We start from the raw sequence: 15,789 nt of genomic DNA, 5'->3' as shown, positions 1-15,789 counted from the left end.
GACACGGAGAACCAGTCGTATTAACAAATGCTGAAACAAATCTTCAATTATGCGCTTATTCACCTAAAAATCACCTTTACTAACATGTCTGCTTACTAGGAGCGTATCCCCAGCGTGTACGTTAATATATACTTACGAGAGAATACCTATTTCTCAGATTTTGAGTACAGTTTCAAAAGTTCATTTCCGTAAACTGTAAAAGGCAGTGATTACTATGCTAATTATCACAAATTAAATGCAACTTTTGAGTTGCATACACACAAACTACTAGGGAATGAAGACCATGTGCTAACAAAGAGTACACTGGAAAATGAAATAACATGTCATAACAAAACTTAAAATAAGATGATAATCGATACAAATGTAGAGGATGAATATGACATGTCCGAACTTCGCCAAGTATGGTGGAAGAAGCTATTTGTTTACTTCTTCTTGGCCAACCGCTAAGAATATTTATAAATCCATATGTGGCTTTGTTATACGCAATTAGTACATTCAAATTCACGAACGATGACGAACTGAAGGGTACGAAGGTACAGTTGCAAATAGCAACCGTATCATAATAATATAGTTCAACTAAACAACGTTGAAAATAGTGGGCAATTAGGTGGTAAGAAGAAATGACCAAAACTGAATAGTTTACATCGATCATTCCGAAGAAAGTTGAGTTATACTGAGCATAGTTTGGGGGGGGGGAAGCGAGCATCCCCGGTGAGGATACTTCAGTTGACTTCTTTGGGAGGAACAAAATATAATTGAGGGGGAAAATCCCCCTCATCCCCCCGGTAATTCGCACCCTGATTGTTCTTGATGAACTCAGAAAGAGACATTCTGACCAAAATAGACAACAATCTTATTATTGACAAAATGTGTGAGGAAAGCAAGGAGATGCGAAGGTTCCTTCAAGCATAAAGCAGTGACTTTACTTTCATTTTCCAGTTTTGTTTTTGAATTTCTTTTTTTTTGCTAGATAGGTATATAATTCTAAATTTACTTTTGTTAATTTGTAGTAAATGTTTCATGTATACTTTATATCAGCGGTTTTAAAAATAGATGAAAAATAAGTTAATGTTATGATGAGCGTAGCTTTAAAAGGACAAAGTATGAAAAATAGCATAAGCCCCAAACTTAACTCAAATCTTCAGTTATAATTAGGCTGTTAACAAATGTAGCCGAAGAATGTAAACAACTGGTGTGATATTTGTAGTCTCAGTTAAGGTGTGCAGATTTATATAGGCCTAATATATTTAGTACTCAAAGTCTCTTTGTTTGTTTATGAAAATATTGAATTTGTATAATTCTATCGTGATTAACTGCAATAGCTACTTAATCTTTTGTTGTTTTTTGTGTACTGATTTTCCGGGGGAAACCCCCCGGCACTTCCTTTTATTAGGAGGGGGTATTCCACACAAGCGAAAGCCTCGGATGGACGGCGCCCTCCCAGAGTATGTGACCGCGCCCTTTTTACATAGCCAGTCCACCCCTGGTTCTATCGTCTGCTTCAATTCTTCGTATTGCTTGTTGGATTCTTCGAACTTCTGCTCTATCTTCTGTTCTATCGTCTGCTTCAATTCTTCGTATTGCTTGTTGGATTCTTCGAACTTCTGCTCTATCTTCTGTTCTATCGTCTGCTTCAATTCTTCGCATTGCTTGTTAGATTCTTCGGACTTCTGCTCTATCGTCTGCTTTAATTCGGTAGACATCTGAATCAATTGTCGCTGTAAGGCTAGCAAGATTCGGTCTTCTGATGTCATTCCTGGTGCTACACTATGTTCACCGTTGTCACTATTATTGGATTCATTCTCCATTGCTTCACCGTTCATTTTTCTTATAATTATTTTACCACTTCTTAGTCTTGTGAAATTTGTATTCATTAACCTTATTACAAAAGTAAATTCACCCTTACTTTGCTTCGGGATATGAATTTATGAAAAGTCCCGGGTGAGGTAAACCAAAATTTTTAGCTAATCCCGGTGTGAAGGCACCAAAATTTTTATAACGACTCACCAAGGGTAGTCGTCAACCTGGTTCGATCGTTGATATATGAATCTCGAGTGGTAGTAATTGTTTGCATGTAAAAATATCTTTAATAATTATATATACTATTATTCTCACCTTTTCTATAAGAATTATAAAGTCGATGAACGGTATCAAATGGTTTATTAGTTGATACACTTTTATGTATTTTCATTCAAACTGTCATGCACACCGACATGATGATTAGGTATCCATAAACAACCATTACATAGCAACTAATTACCTAACACCATCCCATAATATATTTTTTTTTACATATATTAAAAACATTCTTCTTTTGTTATTATTAAATTAACATTCTATTAAGTATAGTGCACATGTATGAGCATTTTCTGCCCAAGGTACAGGTAATTATTAAACTATCCAAAGTATTTCGTTATAAAGGCTGTTTCTGAGTGAATACTTTCTTCAAAATAATATTAAAAATTATAGAAAAATTTTCGAGACATTCGAGTCGAGTCGAGATTTTAAAGAGCCGTCTCGACTCGACTCGAAAATTCGAGTCGAGAAATACGTTTGTCTCGACTCGTCTCGAATTTTACAAAGCGTGTCTCGACTCGAATCTCGACTCGAATTCGAGTCGAGTCGAGTCGAGATTCGAGACATGTCTCGACTCGAGCGCATCCCTAACCCTAAACGGAAAAAGGCCTGGGTGAAACCAGGTGAACCAGGTCCATCACAACCAAAATGAGATATTCACTGTGCAAAGGTTATGCTGTGCATATGGTGGGATATGAAAGGTGTGGTGTACTATGAGCTGCTGCAACCGGGTGAAACTATGAATGGAGAACGTTATCGACGACAATTAATGCGTTTGAAGCAAGCTCTGGCCAGAACACGACCAGAATGGGAGAACAGACATGATAAACTTATTGTTCAACATGATAACGCTCGCCCACATGTCGCAAAACCGGTCAAAACCTATTTAGAAAATGTCGGATGGGAAGTTTTACCCCACCCGCCGTATTCACCAGACGTTGCTCCTTCGGACTACTACTTGTTCGATTGCATGAACAATGATTTGATTGGACAGCGGTTTACTTCTTCAGAAGATATCGAAACATGGGTCTCTGACTGGATCGCTTCCAAGGATGAGGACTTCTTTCGCCACGGAATCCGTACATTGCCTGACAGATGGGCGAAAGTGGTGGCTAGCGATGGACAATATTTTTCTTAAGGTATTTATGTATTTTGTGTTTGTACTACAGCTTCAATGTGTGCGTACCAACCGCACGAATTAATTCCTAGACCAAATAGGTGTTGCTGACAATTGTGATACTTTCTGCTGATGGTTTGTGTTGATTCAACACGTCGTGGAGGGAATGAAGAACCTGTATTTGCCACAAGGATATCAATAACGGGATAGTACATTTCGCGTCTAATATTCAGCTGCTGTCTCACACTTGCAAGAAATATCACCCTCACCCAATGCTCATGGGATTCTTCTTCTTCGGTACACTGCATACCATGGTTTCTGCAATTTCTTCTGTTTCTGTTCACAGCGTATTGAAACTTTCCTCACTCCGTAAGGACTGAAGGCTGCAGATAGTGACTTGCGTTAATTTTTCACAGTAGAAAAATTGGCACGTGTATTCTGTACATGGACAGTTGATGTACATCAAGTACATGGACAGTTGATTCATGTGTTCAAGAGCATGTCCCATCAGTTTAATACAAAACAGAAATAAAAAGTCATGGACATTTTTTTAACAGGGAATGCGCATCTGGGCCGTAAATTTGATCGTGATCTGCTATTTCCTCTAAAGATTCAACTACTGGTCTGAAATTTTCTAAAAGTGCACGAATAGTTTTCAATCTACAGTTCCATCTACTGTCGCTCAAAGATTTTAATGTTATCAAATGCTTTAAGTTTTCTCCTTGACGTTGAATATTTTCAAAAATAGCGTGCCTTTTTGACAGGGGCGGATCCAGGACCGACTTCTGGGGGGGTTACGCCAATGGGTCACTGCGTTATACGTAGCGGGTAAACAAGGTATTTCCGCACCGAGTGAATATCACTACGATGATAAATATCTAGCTGTCACAATTCATATACGTCCCTTGTTATTATAGATAGACAGTACCTACCATTCCTTTAGCATCCATTGGACGAGATTTCTTTCAATCTATTGCTTTAAGTTTCAAAATATTGCGAAAGATAGCGCCACAAGACTGCTACCGCAGTAGCGCCTTATAGTGGTGTAAACCGGAACTAAGACGAACGTAATGTTTTGAAGTGTTTTTATTTTCCCTTGATTCAATGTCACGGGAATTGACGGGAGATGAAGCTGAGAGTAATCGAAATGGAATTTGTTCTGTGATAAAAGGCAGACAAGTGTTCACTATCTGGTGACAATGATCTTTCTATTTAAGGAGAAAATGACCGTTACTGTAAGAGAAGTGGTAAGGCAGTTGTGGTATCATATTTTTACCTTTTTACTACATGATATTGTTCATTATCAGTATTACGATGTTCGATTTTGAAAACACTTGCTTTTGATTTTAATAAATTGTGTTCGAAAAGAGCGTATCACGAGGTGTAGCAGCACAAAGATACATAATAGAGGACGGTGGTGTAGTTTGTGGTTAGTGTGTAGGTAGCATTATAACGTGTAGTGACTAAGATGTTTATTTTACGATAAGATTTACCATAATCGATTGCTACATCTTATGAAACAAATACGGAAGTAATTTACATTGTTCTGTCAATTGTGTGTACGCATTCCAACACGTAAGTAAAATCGAACTGTTTCATTTTTTTTGTTACTATTATGAATATAAATAAATATAGCAATGTTTTTTGTACGCTTTCATTGACCAGTGGTGTACCCATGGGGAGGCAAGTGGAGCCAAGCCCCAAACGATCCCCACTCTGTATTTGAAGTTCATTTCTTACATATTTATTTGTTTGTTAGAAACGTGAAATGAGATGTTCATAATAGAGTGTGAAGGAAAGAAAAACTTTTTAAAAATTTTTAAAGCTCTCTTAACATAAAAGCTCGAGTAGGGCCTATGTGTGTAGTATGCAGGGTGAATCTACATGAAAAACACCACTTGAGATTTTGGACTTTTTATTATTGGTGCCACCAAACTATCACTTAAAAATAAAAAAAGAAAAGATAAAGATGATTTTAAATTTTGATAGAATGAATTTGACATTTTCCTATGTCATGTCAACATTAAAAAATACTGATAGGCCTATATTCTAAGACGATAGAAAAATTCTGAATACCGGTAAATTAGAATCTCTCCGTGTTTAAGAAAAAACGAATCAGTGCATCGACTTTATATTTGAAACAAGTCATAAGCATCCATCGCTGCCGAATATTTATTCAGAACAGATAAAAAGAAAGAAAGGACGCCAAAGTCTTATTCCATTGCCCGGTTATTTATCCTTTGCTGCTTTGTAAACCCGCAGAACAACAACAACAACAAAAAAAAAGTGGGTTGCATATAAACAAGACGTCCATAGAAATTAGGATTACGGTTAAGGAAACATTTCTGGGCTTTCGGTATCTTTGACCAATAAGCCCGTTACGTATGAGTGATAACTTTCCCCAGTGATCAGACTGTCCAGGGAAGAGGGGAAGGAAAGAAGATCCCTGGGACTTTTATGTTAGGTTCCATCTCGGCATTTGCCTGGTGTGAATAAGGAAAACTCATTAAGAATTTCACTCAGGATCGAGTTTTCCCACCGGGAATCCAACCCGGAACCGCTCACAGAAAAGGCAAGAGCATTAGCAACTACGCTACGCGGTGCCACCGTTCATACAAATAACTAGATAAGAAACGTGCATAGCTTTTGACCTTCCCAAGCCCGGCTTCGTACACAGTTCAATCTGGTAAAGATTATCTGTGTTCCATATTTGATGGCTCCTTTGTATATGAAATTCTGGCTACAGATACACACACGCACATACGTGTGCATTGTTTTATATATAAGGGAACATAGCACACAATTTTACATTTAAAAAAAATGTAAAGCAAAAGGCAATAAAATTTCGAGAACATACCGGCTTAGAATGTGGAAATTATTGATTTGGGCCAATTTTCGCATACAAATAAACCTGAGAATATATATTTCTTGTATGTATTCATTTTCGACTGGGTGAACAAATGAAGATAAGCAATGAAGGGCGCGTGAAATTTGAACTTAATTATTAGTATCACCCAGAAACAGTGTGGCCACTTTAGTGCGTTTTTATCACAAAATTAGTCTTCTAACCTTGGAAAATTTATATGGGCCGATATTTATTTCGTTGCGGGACACACGTGACGAACTTACAAGGTATAGTACCTATGAAAGGGGAGGGGTATTGGAATTAAGAAAAAAATTCAATAGTTAACTCATTTAGGTTACTAACCATATACTGGGAAGATCCTACCTTAAATTGTACACCTTATTCGCCCTGGCTCCCAATTTACTATTTATTTCTTTATTAAAACTTTAAAAATGGCAATACTGCTGTATCGCCAGGCCACACGAAAATCGAAAAAAAAAAAAAAAAAGAAGGAAATATTATTTAGTTTCTCCTCCAAAATACTAGGTTGTGACCCTGGCTTACTTGGTAGTGATTATTGTTCCAAATACAGTGAACGGATGGAATAAAAACTAGTGCATAAAACACGAACCAACTTATGCTACGGGGCCAGTAAAAAGCACGAATGCTATCTAACCGAGTCAGGGCAGGAGCCCAATAGGGAAGGCAGCAAGAGGTGCGTCTGTAGGGAGCGGACGCATATGTCACAAAATGCATGGCTTATGTGTTGCACAACTTTGGGGAGATACTGAATGCCATCCAAAAAAGTACCAAAATGTACTAAATTAGGTTTGGTTTGTCGTTCCTATTCTTTTCTGTAGTTTCAATTCGTTTCGACATTTACGACAAACTGTTTGCCTGTTTAGTAGACCATGGCTTTCACACAATTTTAACAGCTGACATTCCTTATTTTTATGTAACTCGATATGACACAATCTTGCATTTACGTGCCATTTCCACACTCTCTCTCCCATAAATCATAACAAGTGTACCTCTCTGCCAAATAGTTCCTTGCGCCTCCTCATATAGTGCCGCTTACAACATCAAAAACAACTAACAACAACAAATATTTTTTGGGGCGCGGTGGCACAGTGGTAGAGCGTTCACCTCCGGTGCTTGGGGTCCCTGGTTCGATCCCAGCTCGCGCCGTGTGGACTTTGTGGTAGACAAACACCGTGCTCATGGGTTTTCTCGGGTTCTCCCCCCCCCCCACTTTCTTCATTTCACTCATTTCTTATTATCACCGTCTCCTTTAGCCTAACCGGCATAAGCGTGAGGCATTAAACTTAAAGATTTCATTTAAACTTAAGAACTTTAATATGCACTTTATTTTCTTAATTTCAACTATTCCCCTCACCTGACTTTTACTTACTCTTCGTCACAGACCAAAATAAATTCTCTAATTCATCTGGTAAATTTTCTAAAACTGGTCCGGCGATACAGCACTTAATGCATATATTTATCGAGTTTTAATAATATAGCAACAAATTATCTTGTGCATTATTTTCGCTCCTTTAGAAGGCGGCTTATAAGAAGAAAAAAAAACAGCTTTTACTTTTTTATGCTTCCAGGAATAAATGCAATGTAGTATCAAGTAAATTATCGATAGGCGAACTCACTTCAGTCGCTATAAAATAACTGAATATCTCCAATGAATTAAAAATATTCCGTAGTGAAATAATACAACTGGTATTTGCAAACTGAATGCATTCATTGGAGGTGACTCAACAGTAAATTCTCATAAGTTTTTAATATAAGATTGGTAAGTGCTAATGATTTCAGAAAGAGATGAATATCAGCAAGTACACTCACTTCCATAGCTTACGAAGTATCTTTCATAATATGCACTTTAATTTGTAAGAAATCTTGTACATAAAGTATTAATGGCAGCAATATGTAATTATAGCAATAAAAATTCAATGAACACACTAAATGAAATCACTCTACGTGAATATCAGGTTACATTAATCAACTTTACCAAACAGAACATGTAGAAGAGAAAAATGTCGATAGAGGGAACGTTGATGCACAGCCATTCTTTATCTGACTGCATGTCAAAATATTTGCTTTGAATACATTTGATAAATGCTGAAAGTACTCACTGTAAAATGATGATGAATGTTACAAAGTAAGGACTGCAGCAAATAAATACTATAACTAATGAACATTGTAATGAATAGATATTGTAACAAATAGAGTACGCGGCGCAGAATTACCTCGCTGCATTCCTGAATTGACCTGGAGGGAGGAGCGAGGAACTTATACCGTCACGATTACTTTTAGTATTGGTACCGGTAAGACAATGCGCATAAATATCACGATTATCACACAAAAATTAACGTGCAAATATTATTATTTATATGGTCTCTTAATTACCTATTTATGTATTACTTCATTATTATATGAGATTGCACTCACCACTACACTCCACTAAATGAAATCGATGTCACCTTTACTGACTGCTATCCCCCTAAACAAAGAAAAATTCTTCGGAAAAACGATTTTATCCAACGATAGTTACTGCAGGTTATTCTCCAAAATATGCAATAGTTGTATTAATGGAAGTAGGCCATAATTACTGCTTAGTTACGAAAACCCATGCGGTCAATATTGTAGTTCTGCATAAACGTCGCAAATTCAGGTAATCCAGTTACGAAATACTGGTAGTAATAATTGAAAGGCTGGTATCTGGATTGTAGTAGAAAAACTGGCATAAAGATTGTTAAACTGCTGAGAGTGTAAAACTGTCCGTGCTTTATGTGGGAGATAGCTAGGAATATAACTTAGATAGCTTCATTATACAGGGTGAACCACTTAAAGTGACCCCTCATTGTAACTTCTAAACTAATTGAGAGAAATAGCTGAAATTTTGTACCAAGCAAATATCAAAAGGAGAAAAAATGTTTGACATACTAGACAATATCACCAGACTAACAGTGTTACCATCACAATATAAAGTTTCATTTTTTTTTTTTTTTTCAAATGGTACTACTTAGATTATTACATATTTCAAATACACATGTAAAACGAAACATTCAAATACCACATTCAGTGTTGCCACTATGGATGCTACTAAGTATCACAAGTATCCAAATTTCAAAGGGCTCTATAACAGTAATGAAGCAACTGAGATAAACGAGGTGGTAATGATTTGAACCAGAAATATGTGAACTCCTTTTATACTTCCCTCCGCCCGAGCAGGCGTAGCCTGTTCAACTGTTAAAATGACTGTTGAGGAGACAGAGAGAGAGTCTAAGAAACTAGCAGTGGCAGCAGCCACTTTATTTCTTTTCTTTTTCTTTTTTTAAAAAAAAGGTGAAAAGACGTGTCGAGGGACTGTAATTAAGATTGGATTTTGCTTTCGTTTGTTTGGAGTTTAACGTCTCCAGCACTGAGGCTATGAGACGTTAACCTACAGCTTGACCTGAAGTCCCAAGCACATGAGATCCCATCGGGAATCGGATCCAGATCTCGTCCGCCAAAGATGCTGCTAATTCAGGTGTTGTATATCGATTAGAAATCTATTCTGTTTACGTTTTGAAAAACCTACGACCATTTTCAAAACTAAAGGATGAATTTCAAATCAAATGACAGCTGGATTATATATACAGGGTGTTACAAATGACTGTCCCAATATTTTGGGAAAAGATTCCTGACATCAAAATAAGAAGAAAAAAAGAGTTCATAATGGACCTGTGTTCAAAAGTGGATAGTTTCGGAGTTATAGGGAGCCGAAAACGTACTTCAAAAAATTCATACCTCCACTACTATGGGACCTATTGTAGTCGGGTCAAGACATCACTGAGAAATTGGTATGTGAACTATCCAAATATCTATGTTGAAGAATGCTTCAATACTTGTACACCAATTTTTAGAAAGTGGTAAGTGAAGAATGATTAAGTACTCCCAAACAGCCTCTCTAAAAATGATTGTGCAAGTACCGAAGGCTCTAAAAGATGAATATTTGAATAGTTAGTATACTCTTTCCTCAATGATATTTTGACCCGATTGCGATTGGTCCTATAGAAGTGGAACTATGGACCTTTAAAGTTCATTTTTTCACGTTTTCGGTACCATAGATGGTCATTTTCCACTGGGCTCGCTCGCGCTCGCTCTCACCTGTCTCAACTGGGCTTGCGCTCATCTCTTTTGACTGGGCTCGCACTCGCTCGCGCTCGCGCTCAACTGTCTCAACTGGGCTCGCGATCACTTCTCTCAACTGAGCTCGCACTCACTCGGGCTCGCGCTCAATTATTGAGCCCGAGCCCGGTTGAGCGCGAGTGCCGAGCTCATGAGCGCCGGGCTCGCGAGTTTGGACACCTATGTTCGGTACCCTATAAGTACGACACTGTGCACTTCCAACCACGGGTCCAAATGAACCTCTTTTTTAAATTTTGATGTGAAGAATGTATTTCTAAAACATTGTGACAAATTTTTGTAACAACACCCTGTATATATAAACGTTTTAGTTGCGCTTACTAGATGTTAAGTGTTTTGAAGTCAAACTGAAATTGATGTTCGTAAATTTTGTATGTTTAGATTATTTTATTTTTCTATTGATAAATTCTGGCAGAACAATGCAAAACCCTTGCAGTATGTTTTGTTGTTTGTACAATAATAGGAAAGGTAATTATACTTAACTTTTTTTTCTTTTAATCTAAAGATTAATAAAACGTATGCAGGTTTTTATCTCACATGTTTTGTTAGTTTTGAGTGTATTCACTCAGCCACATCTGATAAGTTTATGTCAATCGTAGTATTATAAGCAGTTTCACGTGGGTTGTTAAGATAATAATTAATCGATTTAATTTGTTTCTTTCTTCTTTTTAACCACTTTATGCATTATGTAAAAGTAGTCACGAGTTTTTGTGATGTTGATGTTTTATCTATTTGTAAGTTGCTGAATTGTAAATTCTATTTCTTACAAAGCTGTGATGTCAAACTGAATAATAAAAGGTACGTGTAATATAGAATGAAAACTTCATTGCGTGACTTGTATAGCCAGAATCAAGTTTAGAGATTGCTGTCATATAATGCGAGTTTTTTTTTTTTTTTTTTTTTGCCTCTCAGCATTCATTATTTTCATAGCGTGAACTGGTGCAGTTCCGTTCCTGAAATTTTCTTATTTTATGGGGGCGCGGTGGCTCAGTGATAGAGCGTTCACCTCCGGTGCTTGGGGTCCCTGGTTCGATCCCAGCTCGCGCCGTGTAGACTTTGTGGTGGACAAACACCGTGCTCGTGGGTTTTCTTGGGGTTCTCCCGTTTCCTCCCACTTTCTTCATTCCACCATTTCACTCATCTCTCATCATCACCGTCTCCTTTAGCCTAACCGGCATAATCGTGGGACGTAAAACTTAAAGATTTCATTTCTTTCTTATTTTATTCGTTTCGAACCTGAATCTGAGATATTGTCCACAGACTAAACTGCAAGGGGGAGGGGGAGCAAGGAGGACATCAGGGTATGCGCTTGCTGAAATCATGAGATTCCATTCCTTTTCTTTAGCATACGCATTTCTTTAAAATGATTGCAGTGATTGCCAAGTGGCGATCCGCGAGTATGTTTCATCCAGTCCACTAGTATAAATGAAAAAGTATATATATATATATATATATATATATATATATTAAAAACAAAAAAAAAAGCTCTATGCGTAACAGGAAGGAAGGATGTGACTAGTACCTAAATCGACACTTGACTTTTAACTTAGAAATACTTTCTTTAACCTTTTGGTTACCAAGTCTGTTTTCAAGGTAAGGCCGTTGGCGCCGGAACGATTTTTAGGGAAATGCAGATTTCATATAATTGGTTTCAGATGTTTCTAGCATAGGCCATAATTGGCCAAGACATATAAAACAAGAAACAGGATACTCAAAATAGAACAAAAATTGAGGAAATGTTTGTAGGATAGTCCCTAATTGGCTAAGAAATATGGAACAAGAAACAGGATGTTAGAATAGAACAAAGATTGAGGAAATGTTTGTATGATAGGTCCCAATTGGCCAAGACATATGAAACAAGAAACAATATGGTCAAAATAGAACAAAACTTCAGGAAACGTTCGAAGCGTAGACCCTAATTGGTTAAGACATATAAAACAAGAAAGAGGATATTCAGAATAGAACAAAACGATTCAGGAAATGTTTCTAGCGTAGGTCCTAATTGGCCAAGACATATGAAACAAGATACGTAAGCCATAATAGGCTTTGTAATCCTTTTTCGCGATCATTCCTTGTACACTCTATTCGGCCAGTATAACAATATATCGTCGCTGCGCTTTGAAGAACCGCTATGTCACGTTTTTGTCGAAAATGAGTTATGTCGTGCAAATAAACCAGAAAGCTGTCAGAGAGCGTCTCTTATAATGTCATAAGTTAATATTGAATTGTTTCGCCACAACAATGAAAAATTATAGATTGAAATTAAAGGCTTCTGGTTCTCATCACGTACCCATTGATTAATGTATGCAAATCCTCTATGTGCTTATGAAGGAGCAAAAGGTGCTAGGTAAACACAAAAATAGTAATATAATATTGTTGAAGCAAGCTACAACAATGTCCAGTGCATAATATAAGTAGAACCAATTTTGTTATATTTTTCAAGTGTTTCCGTGTATTTGACAAAATTTTAAGAGTTTTTAATGTTTTTTGCTTCTCCTGAGAAGTTGTGGTTTTAACACATAGCGGTTCTTCGAGGCGCAGCGACGATATATTTCTTTCATGATGACATGAAATCATGAAATGATGACATAGTTAATGAATAAAATGTTTGATGATATTTTGTTATAGTTTCAAGGTGATTTACTTCTTTTTCAGGACAAGTAATTCTGGCAGTAGCACGAAGTAATGGAAGCCTACAACGAAACATCGAAACTAGACGCTCAACCATATGATACGACTCAGTTCTATATTGGACTGGCATTAGCTATTAGTTCCAGCGTGTTTATTGGTAAGAATATACACACACATATACATATAGTTTGATTGGTTAGTTTGGAGCGTCCCGTTCAGCACCGAGGCTGTATGAGACGTAGACCTACAGCTTAACGTGGAATCCGAACCACACGAATTCCCACCGAGCCCAGGTCTCTTGCACCGAAGGCACAAACGCTAACCGTACAGTTATGAGGGGGTTCGTGGAATATATATATGAAATAAATATTTAGTGAAAGATTAACAAAAAATTGATTACTTACCAATAAATCCTATAACTATTCTACCAGGCCCTGTTTCCATTTTTGTACTAATACACAATAACACACTGAGCAAGGCTATGTGATAATATGTTAAAAAAGAAAAAAAAAGTATCACGTAACAGTTTCAACACAATACCTGTGTCTTCATCGGACTTCCACTCCTTCTCTGGAAGTGCAAGAGAAGGAGTGGAAGTCTGATGAAGACACAGTTATTTTGTTGAAACTGTTACGTGATACTTTTTTTTTTTTTTTTAACATATTATCACATAGCCTCGCTCAGTGTGTTATTGTGTATTAGTACAATAAATCCTCCCGTGGGGAAAGTAGACACTCTTCACACGTGTTGGAACAACAAGCTAGTTCCGTATTCATTGGGAAGTTAACAAGGATAGAAACGGATGAGAGAGGAAAAGTCACAAGAAGAGAGCATGTCTGGATTGGCGCTTCACTTGAAACAATATTCACATAATATAAAGCAGGTAAATGTGATAGGTTCAGAAAAAACAAAGAAACAACGGGAGATTAAAGAATCTTTCTTTAGTCACAAATATAAACCGGCTTTTAATCTGGATTTTCGCAACTTTGATAGAATCTGGTTACTATCCTTGATGTATATTTTGGATCTCGCAATAGTGACATAACATACACATCACGCGTCCTTCAACTTAGCTCATTCTTTCGCACTGTGCTCTGCTCGTGGTATTTTGGCATCCTTCACGTTATATTCATCTATTCTCTGGTATGTATTCCTTTCTCCAAACCTTTTTTCTCTCATCCGTTTGTATCCTTGTTACTTTGCCACTGAAGACGAAATTTAGCTTGGTGTTTCGTTACGTGTGGAGAGTGCTTAGTTTCCTCATGGGAAAATTTATTGGTAAGTAACCAATTGTTTGCTAATTTCAAACATCCTCTCATGCGCCTACATAATAATTTTAACGTTACACAGTGGTTAGGCTCTCCAGTATTTCAAGGTTGATAGGTATTTTTCTTGTTCACAAAAAGTTGGTGCTTTGTGCTTAAGAACGTTAGTACATTTCTGTGCTTGTTAGTGTGGAAATGATAAGTGTAAACTTACGAAATCTGTGAACAACTTAAAATTAACATGTTTTTGTCTTTCCCCATATGTCTCCGATTCAGCAGCAAATAAAAGACATTGACAGAGGTGCCAGAAGGGAAAATCCGAAATAATTCAAACAGTGTTTTATTTTAGTTTATTTATTTATTTTTTTATCTCCAGATACAAGGCATTTATTTATTTATTTATCTCCAAATACATTTATATACAGGGTGTTTCAAAACAACGCCGACAACGTTTGGGAAGTGATTCCTGACACCAAGGTAAGACAAAACATATAGACCAACCTGGGTGCACAAATGCTTCCTTTCGGAGTTATAGGCTGCCGAAAACATGAAAAATTAACTTTAAAGGTCCATAGCTCCAAAACTATGGGACCTACCACAGTCGGGTTAAGATTTCACTGAGGAACTAGTACGTGCGCTATCCAAAAACACATGTTTCAGAATCCTAAGGTACTCACACAACAATTTTTACAGAGGGAGTTTGGCTACAGGCATATAATTTGAAGTACTCACCAACTACCTCTATAATAATTGTCGCAGAAGTACCGCAGGATTCTGAAACGTGGATATTTGGATAGGGCACATACCAGTTCTTAAGTGAAGTCTTGACCCGACCACAGTAGGCCCCATAGTATTGGAGCTATGGACCTTTAAAGTTCATTTTTTCTTGTTTTCGGCAATCTATAACTCCGAAAGGAAGCATTTGTGCACCCAGGTTGGTCTATACTTTTCGTCTTATCTTGGTGTCAGGAATTAACTTGCAACCGTTGTCGGTGTTGTTTTGAAACATCCTGTATAAGTATTCAATGTGGATTCTATATCTACAGTAAGCACTTACAAAGTAACAATAATTATTTTCATTGTTTTCTTTCTTTCCTTCTTCCCCAGGATCTAGCTTTATAATTAAGAAGAAAGCTTTATTGAGGATAAATCGCGCAGGTGGCCTACGAGCTGCTGCTGGTGGCTATGGGTACTTAAAACAATGGATCTGGTGGGCTGGATTGGTATCGAGTAAGTTCACAATCTTTTTTGTAGTGTTATAGGATATCTTTACAATTGGTACAAATAGATCCTTTTTTCAGAGGCTATTAGCATCGTACGCTTCAACTTTCGTGGGGATTATCCTGTTCTTTCCCATTTTACCATTCCATTAACTACTTTATTTATTTATTTATTTATTTTATTTTACGAGACTCTCTAAAGACTGTTGAATATAAATCTAATATGAATTGGTGTGTATCTTATTTTTAAGAAACTGTAAAAAGAAGAGATAGTAAAGGCTAGTAAATTGTGATTAACAATTGCAAAGGAACTCATCTTGCCGACTTATTTTGAATAGTTTTCAGCTGTAGTTATAAGATAGGATTTTACTTTACATACTTCACCTGTGTTGGTTATACTCCGCCAAGGACTATTGCTGGGAATTCCCAAGAATATGC

General features: G+C 37.0%; 1 protein-coding gene across 2 annotated transcripts in view; it reads left to right on the top strand.

The window, feature by feature from the left end:
• Positions 1–4,256: 4,256 nt before the first annotated feature.
• The window catches only part of spict (magnesium transporter spict), a 50,414-nt gene continuing 38,881 nt past the window's right edge, over positions 4,257–15,789 (top strand). The window contains exons 1-3 of one of the 2 annotated variants that reach the window (XM_081758096.1): positions 4,257–4,440; positions 12,891–13,023; positions 15,239–15,361. In XM_081758096.1, the coding sequence (XP_081614222.1) occupies positions 12,921–13,023; positions 15,239–15,361 (226 nt within the window). In that variant the 5' untranslated portion in view covers positions 4,257–4,440; positions 12,891–12,920. Of the gene's footprint in view, positions 4,441–4,620; positions 4,769–12,890; positions 13,024–15,238; positions 15,362–15,789 lie in introns of those variants that run through there. The other variant, XM_081758097.1, reaches the window with a different exon arrangement.

The sequence above is a fragment of the Thermobia domestica genome, chromosome 5 (genome assembly GCF_964235325.1).
Source record: "Thermobia domestica chromosome 5, izTheDome1.hap1.1, whole genome shotgun sequence".
NCBI classification, from domain to species: Eukaryota; Metazoa; Arthropoda; class Insecta; order Zygentoma; family Lepismatidae; genus Thermobia; species Thermobia domestica.
The sequence above is the reverse complement of the archived record's forward strand: the minus strand, read 5'-3'. Positions and strand labels throughout refer to the sequence as shown.